This window comes from Anas acuta, chromosome 7 (genome assembly GCF_963932015.1).
Source record: "Anas acuta chromosome 7, bAnaAcu1.1, whole genome shotgun sequence".
Taxonomy (NCBI): Eukaryota; Metazoa; Chordata; class Aves; order Anseriformes; family Anatidae; genus Anas; species Anas acuta.
Window position 1 is genome coordinate 5,951,530 of NC_088985.1, and position 18,006 is coordinate 5,969,535.

The window sequence follows — 18,006 nt, forward strand, 5'->3', positions numbered from 1 at the left end:
CCCCTTACTTTGTTCAAGAAATATGAAAGAGCCTTAAAATGTTAGGAAAACAAGACCATTTGATGATTTACAGAACATTGTACTAAATTTGTTCAAGTACCTGGGTGGTCCATGAACTCCCCATGTAGTCACATGCATCCAGGAGACCACGGATGGCTTTGGAACAAGGGAGTGACTCCAAACACGGAGATGGCTGAACTCCATTAGGGGTGCAGTCCAGTGGTGCAGGAGCTCTCCAGGGGCAAGTTCCAGTGTGTCCTTAAAGACTCCCCTAGGCAGCTTCTGCTGTGTTGATAAACAACCGTGTTGGAGAATCTGGCTTGGCCAGAGTCCCCAGGCAGTCCCTGCTGCACAGCTGATGAAACTGTATGCAGAAGAGAGCTGCAAACAGTCAACAGGAACTGATCCTGCAGATGCAGAAATGGTGACTTAGGCTAGTCCTTCATGCCACCTAGCTAGAGAGGATGCATGTGGCTTGGTTACTTAAAAGCAGGGGGTTATGCACAGGCTGAAGTGGTCATGCAGGCCAACCACAGGCCAAACAAATGATAAAAATCAAGCAGAAAAGTGGTGGGAAGTTCTCTCACAATCCAGCTGATGATGCTGTTGTGAGGACGCTTGCAATAGAGTCTGGACAGACAACAACTGTCTTGTTTTAGAAGTCTGATTGCCGCAAGAGGAGTAAAGCTCCCAGTAACTCAGGTTTCTTTCACCACTCTGTCCGTGAGCTGTAAAATCAAAAGGTATGGTCTGCAATTATGTTTATATTTTTAATTGCACAATTAAGAGAAAGAAATGCACTGAAGCACAGTGGTCATAAAATACTAAATTAGAATTTGCTGTTTGACTTTTAACCTATTGGGATTCACTGAGTTTTACTGCTGTAACAGGTCTTGCTACAAAGTACGTTTTGTGAAACAATAAGGAAATAGCCTGGAAAAAAAGGTTAAGCGAAAACAGGCTTATATTAAAAAGTAACAAATTTGAAACAATTCATTTGCTTTTCTCTCACTGGAGAACTGTAAAGATACACTTCAAAGAATAAAGGGAACATGTATTTCCTTTTTTAAAGGTTACAGCATAGCAAGAGGATTTTAAAAGGCAGTATTGACTTCTTTAAGTGGCATTGTTATATGTTTGCACTACAGTGCCTACATACATATTTTCTTTCATTATTAACCCTTAAATGTTTTTTTTTCTACTTCTGCACTGCTAACACGTGCTTTTTCTTGACCATGGTGTAATTCCTTGTTATAGTTTAACCCAGCCAGCAGCTAAGCAACACAGAACCATTCGCTCACCCTTCCCCCTCCCTCTTCAGGATGGGGGGAGAGAATTAGAAGGAAATGAAAACCTGTGGGTTGAGATAAAGACAGTTTATTAGGATGGGAAAGAAAGGAAAATAATAGTAATACTACTACTAATGTATACAAACAAATGATGCACAATGCAATTGCTCACCACCCGCTGACCGATGCCCAGCCTATCCCTGAGCAGCCAGCAACCCACATCCCGTCCAGCCCCCCCACGTTAATAGTTCAGCATGCTGTCAGGTGGGCTGGAATACCCCTTTGGCCAGTTTGGGTCAGCTCTCTTGGGTCTGTCCCCTCTCAGCTCCTGCTGCACCCCCAGTCTGCCTGCTGGCAGAACAGAGTGAGAAGCTGAGAAGTCCTTGGCTTAGTGTAAGCACTGCTCTGCAACAATTAAAACATCACCGTGTTATCAACATTATTCTCATCCTAAATCCCAAACACAGCACCATACCAGCCACTAGGAAGAAAATTAACTCTATCCTAGCTGAAACCAGGACATTCCTTTTGAAAATTCAACACATGGGTCAAAAGAGTAGGAAGCAGATGTGCCATGCTGCAGAGGGAGTCCTTAGAGAGAGCACTGAGTCAGCTGCAACTCACCTCTGTGCTTTCAGACACTGCAGGCCTGGGGCTACAGGGCTCTTAGGGTTGAAACATGCTCCTCATAGCCAAACAACTCTGTGTTTGCTCTTCGTGCTCTCACAGGATAGAACCCTAAGCACTACTTTGCAGACAGGCTCTCAGGTACCTACTGAAGTTTCATGGGCAATGTGGCCCTTTTGTAAAGACGTAAAATGCCCTTTTTCATTGCCCACATTATTTGCACATCTAGGTCAGACTGTGAGGAAACTGCATTTATTAAAATACATGCTGTCATTTTTTTTAATGTTGTTTTTTCATACAAACCAATTACTTTCCATAACAGCTTGGATTTTAAAAACAACTAAAGCTTACAACCATCCAACATGTTGGTTTCTTAAACTTTATATATGTTAAAGTCTGTGGATAATTTGGATAATTTGTTTGTGACGTGGGAAATAGGAGAGGGGAGAGTAATGAGACAAATGACCAACTTCTTATGTAATCAGCAAAACAGTAATGGTACACATGTAACAAGCGATTAAAAATGACAGACATCCAAGTTAAAGCCCCTGACTGTTAAGATCTGCTGACTTTCTTAGAAACTGAAAATCAAAGTGTCTTTTGAAAAGCTGGATTTGAAAACAGATTTGGAGAAGCATTCAAGCGATAATGAGAACAAGAAAGAGGTGAGAAACATATAAGTGATGCTTGCATAAGATTCCAGAACTAACTTGCTTGTGGTGTTGTGATACTCTCTTACATTGTACTGATAATATTTCCTTATGGATTTGGACTTAGAGATTTAAGGATGAAGGGGAAGAGTGTCTGTGTGTACAATTGTAATTATGGAAGGAGTTTGCAGTTCTTAGATTTTCATCTCTACAGATTGTATGTAAACATACACTTCTCTGGTTATTGCACAAGTTAACTAGTGTATATACATGCACATCAGACATTTCCCTTTGATGTGCTGCCTTCCACATTCTGTTGTCGCTGTGATTAGTTCTGTCACGCTTCTGATTTAGGAACTTGCAGTGAAGCTTTTGGCTGTTTTTTCCCCTTTAGCCTCCTGAGCAACACTCCTGACATACTTTCTTTTCTCTTCCCACTTGTTCCATCTTGTGGTCTCATCTCTTCCACACTACTTTTAAGATGGAGTTTCACATTAAGAGGCATCTTTTACAGGTAACTTAATGCTCAGTAACTATTCGAGTAATATCAGCATTTCTTCCCTATTAACTATACCAGGATAGCTCTGTTTCAAAAGTAGCATTTTCAGGCTTATAGTGCAGCAGTCTACTGTACACAGGGCCACATTTTGAGGCAAAAAATGCTTTGTTTTTAAGCTTTTTAAGATGGGAGACCAGGAACTGTGCTTCCAGTGACAGTTACTTCACAATAGTGTCACGTCTACCTTTGACCCTGCAGCCAAGTTTCAATGCCTGGACTCCTCTACATTTATACAGCTGACAAAGTAAGATACATGAGCTACAAACAAGAGTGTTTTGTCTGTCCTTTTCTTGTTTAAATATTTGTATTCCTACTTCATTACTCAAAGCAGAGAGGAACAAAACACAATGGATCATTAAGAAAATGTCTAACCCGTGTTTTAATAGTATAACTTTTGTCACAACAGTTATGCAAATGCAGGGGATTTGGTTTGTCATTATGCAGTCACATAGTATTTCTCAGGGTCAGAAATGGCCTGTTTCAGGAAAAGTGTGGGGAGGTCAAGAGGTAAGTGCCTGTTCCTATGTGCCTGTTCCTGACTAACAGCTTTTGCAGGCTAATGGTCAGCCACAAGGCCACTTGAAAAAGCAGGTGAGGGAGAAGGGGGAGGTCTGTGCCCTACAGACCAGAATCCCTGTTGGTTAAGCACCCACCAAAGATCAACTACAGTAACCACACAGTTTTCATGATATTTTGTGAAATTTTCAGAAGATGGTATTTTTTTTTTTTAGCGATGAAAACAAGTCACCATGGTATTGGTGAAATACAGTCAATTTTAGACATTGCAATCAACATCGCATTTGGCAGATGCTAAAGATCTTTGGAAAATAAAAATGCTGCTGCATTGTCTGCTAAATGCTGAGTAAATTTTTGATTGGTCTCAAATGGCAAAATACAAGAAACATGAACAACAAAAAGATATGACTGGGTTTCTCTTAGAGTAAAACCTTCTAAATAACAGCTTTATTTTGTAAGGCTAGTGAAAGAACAGGTTTGGGGAGAGGGATGACCTAGGTAAGAAAATCACAGTAGGAGATGCCCCGGAACAGAAAAAGAAACAAAGGGGCTGACATAAACTTGTACTGATAGGTAAATTGCTGCAAATCACAGTACTTTCCACTTCCCATTCACATAACACGGTGCTATAAAGGATTTAACTACTCCTATGGCTTATTACTCTCGCTTTTATTTTCAACACTACTTTAGCCACAGTTGTATTATCATTCTGCACAGGTCTGGGAAAAAAGTAAAAGTTGGCCTTCTACCCATTTAACTCAAAGGAAAAGTCAGGACTTTTGAGCTGTTTCTATGTTTAGTATGACTCCTAATTTATTATTTTTTTTGGTCAAAACCTTTTCTTCAATGCTAGTGCTGTTGAGTTGAGACAGTTAATCCAGTTCAGGTTTGTCCAGAAAGTCTAAGTCACTTTCTGATGCTCCTTGGAACAGGAGGTGGCCACTTTGCCGGAACAGATGGCTTTGACATAATAAAACATGCATTAGGTGAGATGTCATTGTTGATGGACCATGTAACTGTATGAGTGTAAGCACCATAGAATCCTGTTGTGTCATGTAAGCCAGTGACTGCCATTGTAGGAATTCCCATGTCAAGGCTTTCACAGAGCCTTACGCCACTATAAAAAGCTGAACCTTTAGGAAACAAAGCCAAACCTAATCTACTATGATTACATTTGGTCTTTTATAAAGTCTTTCCAGGAATGTTTTCTTTGTCAGACTTACCTACAGAGACCTCATCACTGCACAGAAGCGCAGAAGTTACTTCTCCATACATACCATCTTGCCATTGCTTTTTCTTCTGCAGCATGCTAGTTCGGATACTTGAGCAACATGCGATCCACTAGAACTCCAAATTGCTTCTTGTAATGGTTTGTAGAGACCGACATTACACTTCTGTATCTGTGTATTTTATAATTTTCCTACCTGAGTGGACATTCTCTTTTTTTATTTGTAGTTATAGCTAAATGTTCTTCAATACTTAAGATAATCAGAAACCTGGCCTCACAACCTATATATGTATATTAACCTATATATATTAACCTTCCAATCACTGTTAAGTTTAAGTAAAGTAAGCATTCTCTTTTTTCCTTAAGTCAAGCAATAAAAAAAGAACAGAGCAGTGCAGAAATCAGGACAGATTCCAGCAAAACCAGGTTATTTTTTTTTTTCTGTGTTGCCCTCTATTGTAACAGTTGTCATTCGATAACCAAAGCTGTCTTAGAGGATGCTCTTCTAGCAGTTTCCCATCTCTTGCAGTGATTTTTGTTTAGGCCATATATTCTTTAGGTAGTTCATGAAAATATAACAGGAGACAATTTCAGAAGCCTAAATGAACTAAAAATACATGGTATGTATCTTTCCCATCTTCCTAGAGGCTATAAAATCTTGTTTTACATGGGGGCTGACAATAATTGTCCTAGAAGTCATGTTGATGGCTACTTATTTCTTTGTTTTAGTCAGCATGCTTTGAAATTGATTATGAATTGATAGTGTTTATTGGCACTGGGCAGACACATTTTGAACTGAGACATTTCCACGGAGATTCTCAAGGATTGCACTCCATCACGGTCTATGAGTGATTTATGCACAATTCAATAAAAACAAGTCAGAGCCATACCAGCCCACATTACACTCATCTACAAATACGGTATTTGCTACATACATGTCACCAAGCTCTCACTACCAAAAAAGTCTACGCTTTTGGACCTCCTCTCCTTTTTGAATCCCTGAGGGGGGAAAAAAGAAAGAGGAAAGAGAAACTTCCGTCTTCCTAAACTCATTTGAATTTCTAGAATGCTAGAATGGTTAGTAATACCTATGTTGTGTTTGCAGTTCCTGGGACTTTCCTGACCCATTCATGGGTACCCACAAGGCAAGTATTGTTTTAAATCTTAATTCCCTCCCTTCCAAAAGCTACACAATACTATTTAATTCAAGGCGTTTACAGTCCTTTTCCTCATACCTATTAGTACTTCTTCACATCAGCCTTTTCTCATCTGGCTGTGCTTTCACTTGTATTGCATTTGTTTTGTTAATGAGTGGAAATGCTTCAGCCACTACATCTGTAAATGCTGAGTGTCTTTACTCAGTTATGCTAGCAGGTTTCCTAGCAAGAAGAATATTTTTCTCCTAATTTTCCAAACCTGTAAACTGAGACTAGGCTACATGGCAAGTGAAAATGGAATTTTCCTTCTCCCCTACCCAGAGCCTTATAAGATGGCAAGGGAGATTTACCTGTACAATCTACTGTTATGTTCACCCTAACATAATTTCTTGAGGAACTCTACCGAGTCCTCTTCAGGTATAAGTGATAAACATGTGCAGCCACTAGTAAAATGTTTATTTGTTTATAACCTTGTTTTTTTAATGCATAATTCTGTAGTTTTGAATGAGCACTCAGAACTTCAAAAATTTTATCTGAAACAGTGTGCCCTGAAGTGGGAGTGAGACGAAGTCCATAGTATTGTGAAGCACCTGCAGTTACATCCTGCTTCTGTGGGGCTTAGGCTTTGTCTTGAGTTGGGATCTGTACATAGAAATACTTTCAGTCATTCCTTACCAGTAAAGAAAAGGAAAACAGTGATAAAAGATTCTGAAAATATTGCTAGAAGAGTAGTATATTCTAGTTCTAAGATGAGCAGTTGCATAGGCTCTGAGAGTTTTACTTCTTTTAGCCTGTCACATGAGAGCCACATTAGCTATGAGTATTACATTAGACGTATGTTAGGAGTTTGTTTCTGAGACTGGCTAGCCAGCAGGACTCATTAACTCTAATGAAGGGGAAACAAAACATTTGCTGACGTGAGTACAGTGAGTAGAGGTAAGCCACTAAACTTTCCTCAGAGACAGAAGACTGCGATGGCAAAGGCTTTTCAGTTAGAGGTAAAAGTTGGAATTAAGAGAGTATTTTTGATAATTACTTTTCAGTGAAAAATTGCAGTGTAAAAGAAGAAAGTAAGTTGTCACTGATACTGATGCCTGCTAAGCACTGGAGTTACAACAGTGTGCAGGCACTGCACTGTGAGGGACTGACTGCAGACACACTGTTCATCATGGCTTGGAGCAAGAACAACAGGCTTCGGTCTCCCCATCACAAAATCCCTCAGTGTAAGAGCAATTAATAAGTTCTAGGCTTTCTTTTTCTTAGCTTTCAAGAGACAGTTCTGCGAAGCTTTTCTCTCCTACAACTTTGTTGAGATACTCTCAGCTGACTTTATTGTTCAGAATCCAAATACATACCCTCTAGTTAGACTTACCTAGATGCTGCTCTTAAATTATTTATCGTCTTTTCCCAGTCCCCTCCTCGCTGGCTAGAAAACTGATTTAAGTGACATAGTAACAAGCCATCACTACCTTGAGGGTGTATAATTGCTCGTAAATATAGTCCTTTCTGTCTTATCTTTGTTTTCATAGCCTTGAACATGTTATAAACTTACCTAGCTAATAAAGCTTTAGTGCTTGTAAATAGTGCTGCGTGAGGAAAACAGATGGGTTTGATCTTCCACTGAATGAATCAAAATGAGTCATTTGAAGTCCACCGTAGACTGTCAACCCAGTAAAATGATTGGGATGTGTGAGATGAAGCTTGGCTCTGAATGCTATAGAGACCGGAAGCAGTGGAAAAATAGTGAGATAATGCTGATTAAAAAAAGTTACTGAACACCACAACAAATAAATCCAAATTTATCTCATAGAAGAGGGGAAAAGATGGAAAATACATACACTTTTCTCTGTGAAGGAGATTTTTTTTGGGCACCATTAACCAGCAGACAGTACGTAGTGGGAATTACATTTTTAATCCTTCTCTAAGCAGCTGATATAGGTGAATGAGCTAAGGTAATCATCACAAGCATTTATGTGGAAGTCTGTATCTATACTAATTTGTTTATTTTTAACAACTGGACTACCGCCACGGTAGTCTCACAGATTAGGAGGGATGATTCAGTATCAGCTGGAGGATAATCCTGGACTACATTTGTAGAAGGAAGGGGAGCTTGGTACAATGACATGGAGAGGGCACCAAGTCAAGTATCTTAAAAGACAGAGATGGATAGCTCATTGAAACAGGTTCCCAAGAAAAGCATATTTTCATACTTCAAAGTTCATAGGCAAAATGCAAGGACATTTAAAACTGGTAGGAATCTACTGATTGGGAAAAAAATAAAACAACAATGTGCTTTAGCATCTCTAACCTCTGGAGTCGGGTTGTTAATAAGAACTAAAAGGTAAGTTGTCACTGTTAGTCCCACTCTCCTTTCCCTGCTTCATCAGTTCTGGGTTATGTTCCCTTTTTGTGTAGTTTGACTGGTAAGATTGGGTTGTAACTTCTCAGGATGGTTTCTGGACCACTTACATTATTTGTACAGCACCAAAAAGACTTGCCAAGAACAATTTAACAGTGGCTTCTGGAAGAAACCACAGGGGAAATAACAGTAAAAACCTAATCAGTGGACTGAAATGTTGGGAAAGTTCAGTATGCAATATAAGTATTCAGTTGCACAACTAACCGTCAAAAGGTAAAATTTAGGAAAGGCAAATGGTGAAATTTGGTGAAATCTCATGAAATCTGAAGTACTTGACCTGTAAACATGTGATTTGCATCTGAAATTTCATCTCCCAAATGCAGTAATTTTCTATAAACTAAGCAATTCACTAAATAGGTTTTCCATGGCAAGAAGATGCCGCTGCCCAGGGAAGTGGTGGAGTCACCATCCCTGGAGGTCTTTAAAAGGCGTTTAGATGTAGAGCTTAGGGATATGGTTTAGTGGGACTGTTAGCGTTAGGTCAGAGATTGGACTCGATGATCTTGAGGTCTCTTCCAACCTAGAAATTCTGTGATTCTGTGATTCTTTATGTAGTAAAGTAACGTGCTTCCTATCCAGTTCCATTTTTTTTCTAGATGTGGGCTTCAACAAAAAAGAAGGAACACAGCTGATAACCCATCTGACCCCTGATATTTATTACCTGTGGCATCGTGTATGCACTTGACACATCCTAGTCTGTTACAGGTGTTGCATTTTAGCTAAATCCATGTCATAAGCATTAGAAGCAAATAAGCATATATGATAAAATCAATAACTAAAAAAAAAAAAACAGCAATAAAGACAAATTTGAAAAATTCATTTACAAAGACTGTTTTTGCCTTCCCCCAGTCAAAGACTGTATTTAAGAAGAGTTTAATCATGTTGTCATCACTTTTTACTGAATGTTAGTGTAACTACATACAGTAATTTTTTTAGCATATTAATGCCTTCGGTTAATCATTTTTTACTGAAATGGCTTGTTTTGTTTATATATGATGCCACACTGACTTCAAAGAAAAGGGTCTCTTCATCTGAGCAAAGAAGTTTAGTAATTTTCCATGCTGCCCACTTCCTTTGTCCATTGCAGATCTTGTAAATTGCCATGAAGCCTTCAGGAATTAAGTGTTTACATAATAAAACTAAAAATCTTCCTATTGAAAAGGCTGAAGTGCAGAGCTGAATTTAGCAAGGTGCTCACTTTATATGCATCAAGCACAGTAAGTGCTGATTTTAGTTGAGCCGAAGTATTACTTCAGCACTGAAGAAACTGCAGCACAAGGGAATATGAAGATAATGGTTGTCGATACTAGCTACCTTACGCATTTAGTTTCTTCTCACGGTTCCAGAAATATTTCATTTTAAGTTGTTTGCCTGAAGAAAAAGGTGTTTTTTTGACAATCTGTTCACAAAAACTTAACAGTTTTCCTCAATTGTTCTGAAATTACATGGAAGTGGTTTGAGAAAACACCATATCCAAATTGTGGAGGAGTATTTGTAAGTTTTCATTGCAGCCCTGTCCATATTTCCATTCATGCTTGAGTACACCAATTAAATAAAATAAAAACAACCTAGGTTTTCAGACCAAACGTCCACAATGAGGCTCAGAATACGTCACTGCAATGAACTTTCTTTTTGTACTGACTAGAAAAGAGATTACTAGAAAATCGCTAGAAGTGAAATGAACATAAAAATGATAAAACTACAGGATAACTACAGCAAACAGCATAAGGCTTCTCTGAACTAAAACTTCACCACTTCCTTTTTAGGATTATCTGTACATGACATAATGGGACTGGGCTTGAAAATCCCTGTTCTTAGGATTTAGCTTGCATTGTGCTTCTAGTATGAGACAAACGGTGACATTTTTTTGGTACTTATGCATCCAGTTGATGCCAAGCAGTGTAAACTTGTGGGATGTGAAAACAAAACAGTTGTATGGATTCATTATTTTGATTCAATTGTGTTCTTCTTTGCCTAATTTGCATGGCTGTGATTTATTCTCAGTTTTTAAATAATGCAATAAAGGCTTTGTTTCATTTGAAGGGGTAGAGGACCATTGAAGAACACATCTGATGTAATTAATGCAGCAAAAATGATTTCAGAGTCAGGATCAAGGATGGATGTCTTAGCACGGCTGATTGCCAATCAGGTAGGTTATTTATTTTACAGTGCATTAACCTTTGTCACAGATTAATACGTCTACAGAAGCTCCAATACCTGAGAAGGTCACTTACAGAAACAGTAATGACATTTTTAGATCTACCTGTCTAATTTTCCTTTTTATTCTCACTTTTCGGAATTGATGGATACATCACAGCAACAACAAAAACCTGTGACAGCACCTGAAAAACCAGAAGAGGATCTACGTAAATCCATAAGCACAGTCATCTTCCTGGCTAGGATGGCAGCATGCTACCTTAATACATTAATAACACCAAACAACTAATCACACACAATCCTCTTTCTTAAGTAAGGTAGGTAGTACTAGGGCCAGACTGTGCCAGAACCATGTGAAATTTTAGTCTGCAACTATTAAGCCCTTTAGTTACCTAGTCTTTTGTGACTGGCTTTTAGGTCTAGAGTAGCATGGTATAGTCAGTCTTTCACACCCACTCTTCCCCTCGCTTTTATTTTCATAGATAAAACTTACTTTTCTAACACCTATGAAGAAATATTTTTTTTCTTCTTCTGTTACATGACTCTGAAATCCAGATAACATGACAAAATAATTTCTATTATTGATCTATACATGGTTATATACAAACCAGTTGTGAGCTGGTTTGTGGAAAAAAATAGGTAAAATGTCCTCATTTCTAATCTTGACATGTGCTCTTCCATACAGCATATCTTTTTCAAGTGCACTGCCCCCTTTACAGATTCAGTTTTTAACATTTAAAAACTAAAATTAAAAATCTGTAATCTTTACTGAATGTATTACAGAAAATGATGTGGTATCAAAGCTAAAGATGAATGTATTACAATCTTACTCCTTTTACAATATGGTGAATTCTTACTGGAATATTTCTTACCTAAAATTACCTAAAACTTTCTTTGTATTTTCTTGTATTTTTACTGTGACTCCAGACTAGAAACATGAACAGGTTAGCATGAGGAAAAACCATTATAGCTCATAACCACTGTGTACCTTCCAAAGTGCCAGGAAATGTGAAGTTCAAGTTGTTTTAACCCTTTACTGAATTCACTCAAATAACCTGTATTTATTCTAGTTCAGAGCTTGCACACAGTTGATAACCCATCTGACCCCTGATGGCATCTTGTATGCACCTGACACCTACCAGTCCATTACAGGTGTTGCATTTTGGCTAAATTCATGTCATAAGCATTAGAAGCAAATAAGCATATACGGTAACGTCAATTAAAAAAACAACACCAACAAAGACACGAATCAAAAAAGCCTTCGTAAGGATACGAGTGAACCAGGCCATCTCCATTCACTAAGTTCAATACCTCTGTGTTGCACACAACTACAACCACTACTGTATATGCATCAAACTTAGTAAAAAAAGAGAATCTTGACTTTACGCCTCCTATTGCAAGATGTACAATATGATCCTCTCATTCCTCTGATGGCTAGAAATCTTTCAACTTCTATATACTCTTGTTCTTATGCCAAATCGTCCTTTATCTCACTGAGATTTTTTCTTAACCGTGTCATTGTGCTTTTTAAATCTCCATGGCATTTGTAAACACTAACAATTCTTCACTCAACTGTTATTTGACCTAGTTACTACTTTAGCTAGTAAAATAGTATATTATTTGACCTAGTTATTTTATGTCTGCCCTGCTCTCTTGGTGTCCTAAAAGAAAAGAAACTTCACATTCCCTGTGGGCTAACTAATAATTGTTCGCTGAATTTGGTTCAAACTGAAGGACCCTTTCAAGAATTTGCTGTCTAGACTAGAACATAAGTTTTGATGAAATTTAGTGATTGCCTTTCTCAATCACATTAAAATACAGTAAAATATTTTGCTAAAAACGGGTTAGTAACATTTAATTTGTGTGATTTTTTTGATGTCATGTAAAAATGGGTTTGTACTATCTGCTTCAAAAGAGAAGAGTAACAGCTGCTGGTTCTACCATTTTTCAAGTATGTGTTCTAAGATATGTTCTAAGTGCATTCTTCACACGTGTACTTTTTCTGATACTTCTTTACCACCTGTAATTGAACTTAGGCTACCCTAAATCATTTCAATTATTTGTCAGCAATTTTGATACTCTCTATTACCTTACTGTTCACAGTCAGCCCAGGATTTAACTGTTACTCTGACTATGCCTTTGCGGTTATCAGGACCATAGTAACATATGATGAGCATTTTCAGTATTCAAAGTGACATACAAGGAGAAAAGCAAAACCTGCTTTATTTCTTCTACCTAGCTTCAGACCTAAACAAGAATCTGAAATAAGCAACAACTGCATAATGAAGAATTGTATCTCTTTGACCTTTTCTTGCTCATAAAACGTTTTCAAACAAATGATTTTGGTTCACAGTCCATGTAATTTCAGAGACTCCGATTCAGGAACTGTGGAATTACATAGTTCATACGGTTTTCCTATTACAGAAAAAAATCAAACTCTATTTGCAATATTTTATATAAATCATCAGGTGCAAGAGCACCCCTCTGTTATATTGTTTTTCACTTAAGATTTTTATAAATTCCGTTGTTGAAAAGGGACACAGTGCAGTACAATTAGCAAATTCCAATCCATATTCGTATCACTTAAAGATGACTCAAGAGTTAACAACTGTGAACATAATCCCAGTTAGGCATCAACATCAACCTAGGCACATCAATCAGAAGTATACTGAAGATAAAAATTAAACAATGTTTCAACTCCACTGTCAATTTTGTGACCTGAAAGCCTGAAGAATATAAGGCAGTACATCCTGTTTTTTATAAAATACACTGCAGATTTTTACTAAACGATGCCTCCATAACCATTTGTTTTGCAGCAGGAAGTGCTAGTCTGTTATGGAGCCCAGTAAGAAAGGCAGTCAGACTGTGAGGTATCATTTACAATGCTGTTAACACCACCGTTAGGAGATAACAGCAATCTTGTCCCTTCATATAGTGGGAACCCAAGGTGGTGTAGCACAGGATGGGCCTCTGATCCATGCGCAGCATTCTGGGCAAACACTGTCCATACAAGAGATTTCCTCCATTTTCATTTCAGCTATTCATGGGATTTTTTTAAAGAAAAGCAACTCCACTCATTATTTCCAATGTCAGACAAAAAGGATGGTCACATTTCGCTGCAGTCCTACAGGCAAGGGTATGCACATGCCCTTACCACCAATACGAGGAGGGAACTGCTGCAGGCTCCTCCACTGCAAACATCTGGCCAAGCGTATGCTGTGACCGAGGGATTTCTTCAGCACAACCCAGGCCTGAAGGCCTTGTGATACGTGCAGCACAGCACTTGCCTGCTTGGCTTCACTGATACATGGATCTCTAACTACTCAATGTATAGTGGTCTTCTAGTCAGGATCAATAAATACATCAATGCAAGAAAATGTTAATTTAATTCTGGAAGCGTAGAGATCAATGCAAAACAGTGTTTTCTCTTACTACCGAGCAGGTGTTGCTTGTACCCAGTGTTTCTGAGCGCTCTGCAGAGGGTTCCTCATGGAACATCCTCTTCACAGAGTAAATTTCTTTCTAACATTTCTTTATAGTTGGTCGGGATATGCTATAATACTGTAATTCTTAATTGTACTTTATCCTGCATAAGGTGATACAAAACGTTATCTTTAACCCCACACATACCACATCCTTATATTATGTTGGTTCCTGGTTTGATTTTATCTAGTAAAGTTTGATGGGTAAAGTACATAAAAATGGGCATGCTGGGTCAGACCATAGGTTGATTTAGGTCCATACCCTATTGCTGACAGTAGTGACTAGATACAGAACTCAGTGAGATGATGGTACATATTTCATGATACTTCCACAATATGGTCTTCCAACTTCCTGTAACCACTAATGAATTTACTTACCAAAACACATTTTTGGTACATTTGATAGCTTTGATATTCCTTGTATTTATTTTTGTTATTTTTTCCAGTGACTTTTTTAACCCATGTACGATTCTCATGATTATCATTCTGCAGCAGAGGTTTCTACGATTAACACAGTATGAAGAACCATCTCTTCTTTTGACTGTATGCGAGTTACTGTTATTGGCCTTCTGGTTTTGCATTAGAAGAGAGAATACTGATCTTCATGAAAATCTTTTCTGTACTTTACCTGTTCTCTTCTGTGCCAGACAGGGGAACAATGCACCATACATGCCTGCACAGGGCAGTAAAACTGTGGTTATACCACAGATTTACGAAATGTAATTATGCAACTGAACACACCTTTTTTACCCTAGTATTTGCTCTTTTGGGTGCTACTGAGCACTCCAGATTCTCCAGATCTGATTCTCCAGACCAGAGGTCCAGAACACCGGACCAGAATTGTTTCAACCTGAAGGTATCATTCTTAAGTGGCAGTTTTCCTAGCTTTGATGCATGTCATCTTCAGCATTCCCAAAATGTTACACATTTCTGCTAAAAATGCATACAAGGCAGATAGCAAATGTGACTGTCATGCCAATATTATTATATAAATAATCCTGTCAATATTATTATATGAAGTTAAAACGCTGTCTCTGAACTTCTGTAATTGACACTGTCATTACTTGAAGTGGAAGAATGAGATACTGATCAGCATCTGCCTATCTCTTGAGTTTTTCCAGTGGGGAAAAGAGAAGAGTAAGCTGGGGAGAAGAAAAAGTAGAAAAGCAAGCATCTCATAGCAGGAAATACACTTTTAGTATAGCTTTGAAAGTTAAAAGAGGTTACAACTGCATTTGACTGGAAGGACAGATTTCTATGAATTAGTTTCAGAAGTAAAAAATGAGTATTCAGGTTTTCTGAACAGCCACAGAGATACCAGTATTTGAATACTGAGACCACACTGAAAAATGAGGCACATCAATAAAGAGAAGATGTCAAGACACTTTTCCGTTTCTCTTCTAAACTATGCCAAATTACAAAATATGTTTCAGTAATGTATCTAGCAGAACACAAGGTAAGGATAGACATTTAATGCATATTAATTACTTAAAAATTGTTCGGGTTAACTTGTTACTCCTTGCTGCCATTTCTAAGTCTAGAACATCAACTTCTTTGCTTATCTGAGTGTTCCAGTACTAAGCGCAGAGTCCTGAAGAACAGAGGATTATCAGAACCCCCATTTTAAGCAGGTATCAGATTTCTTCAGCAAAGCCAGTAATTTAAGTAACATACTTCACGAAGTAGAATTAGATTTTTTTCTGGCTTTTAACATTTGTTAAGATTTAAACCATTACTCCATCAGTCACTGTTTCATAAACACAAAGGTCTAACTTTATGAAACAGCAGATGAATGTTGCATCTGTACTGGGCTGGGAACACACATACTTTCTTTTCTTAGGAAATTCAAATGAAAATGGTCATGTTTCCAATACAAACTACAGCATACAAAGGCTAAAAATGCATCTTTGAGGAACTTGTAGGAAGCAATTTCTTGTTTCTCATGCTTACTTCACAGTTTTGGTGGCACACTAAGGGCTCACCATTCACCTGTTAGGTATCTTTATTTTGCCAGAGCAATGAACAGCTTTAGAACAAACACGCATGAGGTCTTAGGGTGACTAACTTCTTAGTCACAGAGCAGCATTTCCCCTCCAGGTATTTTTGGTGTTCACATAAGTGAAAATAGAAAGATGTTATTTTTTTATAAAGTATTCAAATAAGTGAGTCAGCTATAAAACATTCTTATTTTCATGTTCCCTCTGATACAGAAGATCTGCCATCAAGCTACATACACTAGATGGAACACTAAAATGTAGATCCTTATTGGAAGATAAAGTACTTTGTATAAATGTTAACACTGCTCTTGCATTTGTGTGTATATATTTGCCCACGTAAATATTACTGTTACTGCAGGTATCTTCTTAAAAATAAGTCAAAGTCTCCTAGGAATTGAAAGAAAAGTAATTATCTATGTATTAAGGAATTTGATCAGTGATGTTTCTGAGGTAAGCTCTGCGATGTTCAAGTGAATATGGAGAAGTTAGGGATTAATCTGAACGATTTGAGTAATTCCTCAACGAAGCAATAATTTGATGTCTGATTTTTTTTTGAATCAGCCACTGCATATATGATATATTGTTCGTTCCTTTATCTTCAGTGTCCAGACCAATCATGTAAACAGGACTTGTTGGCTTACCTGGAACAGATCAAGCTATACTCCCATCAGCTCAAAATCTGCAGTCAAGTTAAAGCAGAAATCCAGAATCTAGGTGGAGAGCTCATCATGTCTGCTGTAAGTAGAAAAATGGTATAAATTACTGTTCATCAAAATAAAATGTCATATTTGCATTATCCTTCCTTTGCTTATGTGTAGTGACTAGTATAGTCATGAATTTCTTCTTTTATTTGCTTTTTTTCTTTTTACACACCCTTTACACAGAGAATCGAAGAAAGTGAAGCATAAGCCTGGTGACTTAAAAGGCAGAGCAATCATTTGTGGATTTATTTTTTCCTTTTAGATTCGTAAAAGGTATTATTCTTCACTACTGTTCTGGAGTACTTTGTTTATAAGAACTGTAACATCTTTATGATAGTGGATTTTAGTTTAGTTTAGTTTCACATATATGGAGTATGCACAGGTGTATATCAGCATATACAAAAAGAAATCTCCAGAGCTGTACTTCGCATTCAGAACAAAATGCTGAGGGGAATTCTTGACTACCTGCTGTGACATGCAGGAGATGGTACATCCCTAAAGAACTAAAGAAAATTAAGAGCAAAGGTGACGTGATCATTGAATACATTTCTTGATTTGCCTTATTGTGAACTAAATATCATTAGACATGGAAAAGATGTTGCTTACAATTTTATGGAAGTTTTGCTCTCAGCAAAAACATACTTTCAAGTTTTACACAGAAACAGTGAGGTTGCTATCCCTGGAGATATTTAAGAGATGTGCAGACCTGGCACTTAGGTACGTGGTACAGTGGTGGACATGGTAGCATTAAGTTCATGGTTAGACTTATGATCCTAAGAGTGTTTTCCAACCTAAAAATTCTATGATCTATATAAGCTATCACTATTATAACTACATATTCTTTGATAATTAGTGGTATTATCTGTGGCATATAGGATTATGATATCCAGACATAAAGAAATTATAAAAAAGAGGTAATGAAAGAGCTTCCCACACCACTCTTACCTTTTAATACTTTCCTCTTAATGAAAACTGCACACATCCGCAGTCCTGAAGTACATACATGTATCAGAAGAACAATTAGTATGTTCGTTAAAAAAAAAAAAAAAGAAAGAAAAGAACCCACCGTTGCCAATACGAGATTCTGAAATACCGACGTTTTATAGCAATATTTTGTTGGATGTTTTACAATCAGTGGAGATTACTGGTTGGTATCAGCATTTATATGACTAGGCTTAAAATTGTGTGTTTTTTCTCACTGGTCTAAATGTCTGTTACTGGGAA

The 18,006-nt window shown here is 37.6% G+C and overlaps 1 protein-coding gene and 1 long non-coding RNA gene across 37 annotated transcripts in view; one reads left to right on the forward strand and one right to left on the reverse strand.

Moving 5' to 3' along the window:
• CTNNA3 (catenin alpha 3) overlaps positions 1-18,006 on the forward strand; it is a 477,233-nt gene that overhangs the window by 445,841 nt on the left and 13,386 nt on the right. For all 17 annotated transcript variants that reach the window (XM_068687731.1, XM_068687729.1, XM_068687733.1 and 14 more), the window contains 2 exons: positions 10,489-10,594; positions 16,684-16,818. In XM_068687731.1, coding sequence (XP_068543832.1) covers positions 10,489-10,594; positions 16,684-16,818 — 241 coding nt within the window. The remainder of the gene's footprint in view (positions 1-10,488; positions 10,595-16,683; positions 16,819-18,006) is intronic.
• Positions 1-18,006, reverse strand: part of LOC137859117 (uncharacterized) — a 346,743-nt gene that overhangs the window by 36,333 nt on the left and 292,404 nt on the right. For 17 of the 20 annotated variants that reach the window (XR_011098165.1, XR_011098152.1, XR_011098167.1 and 14 more), the window contains 3 exons: positions 17,728-17,772; positions 16,723-16,816; positions 101-728 (listed from right to left, as the gene is read on the reverse strand). This is a non-coding gene — a long non-coding RNA (uncharacterized lncRNA). The remainder of the gene's footprint in view (positions 1-100; positions 729-16,722; positions 16,817-17,727; positions 17,773-18,006) is intronic. The other 3 variants (XR_011098156.1, XR_011098157.1, XR_011098161.1) reach the window with 3 other exon arrangements.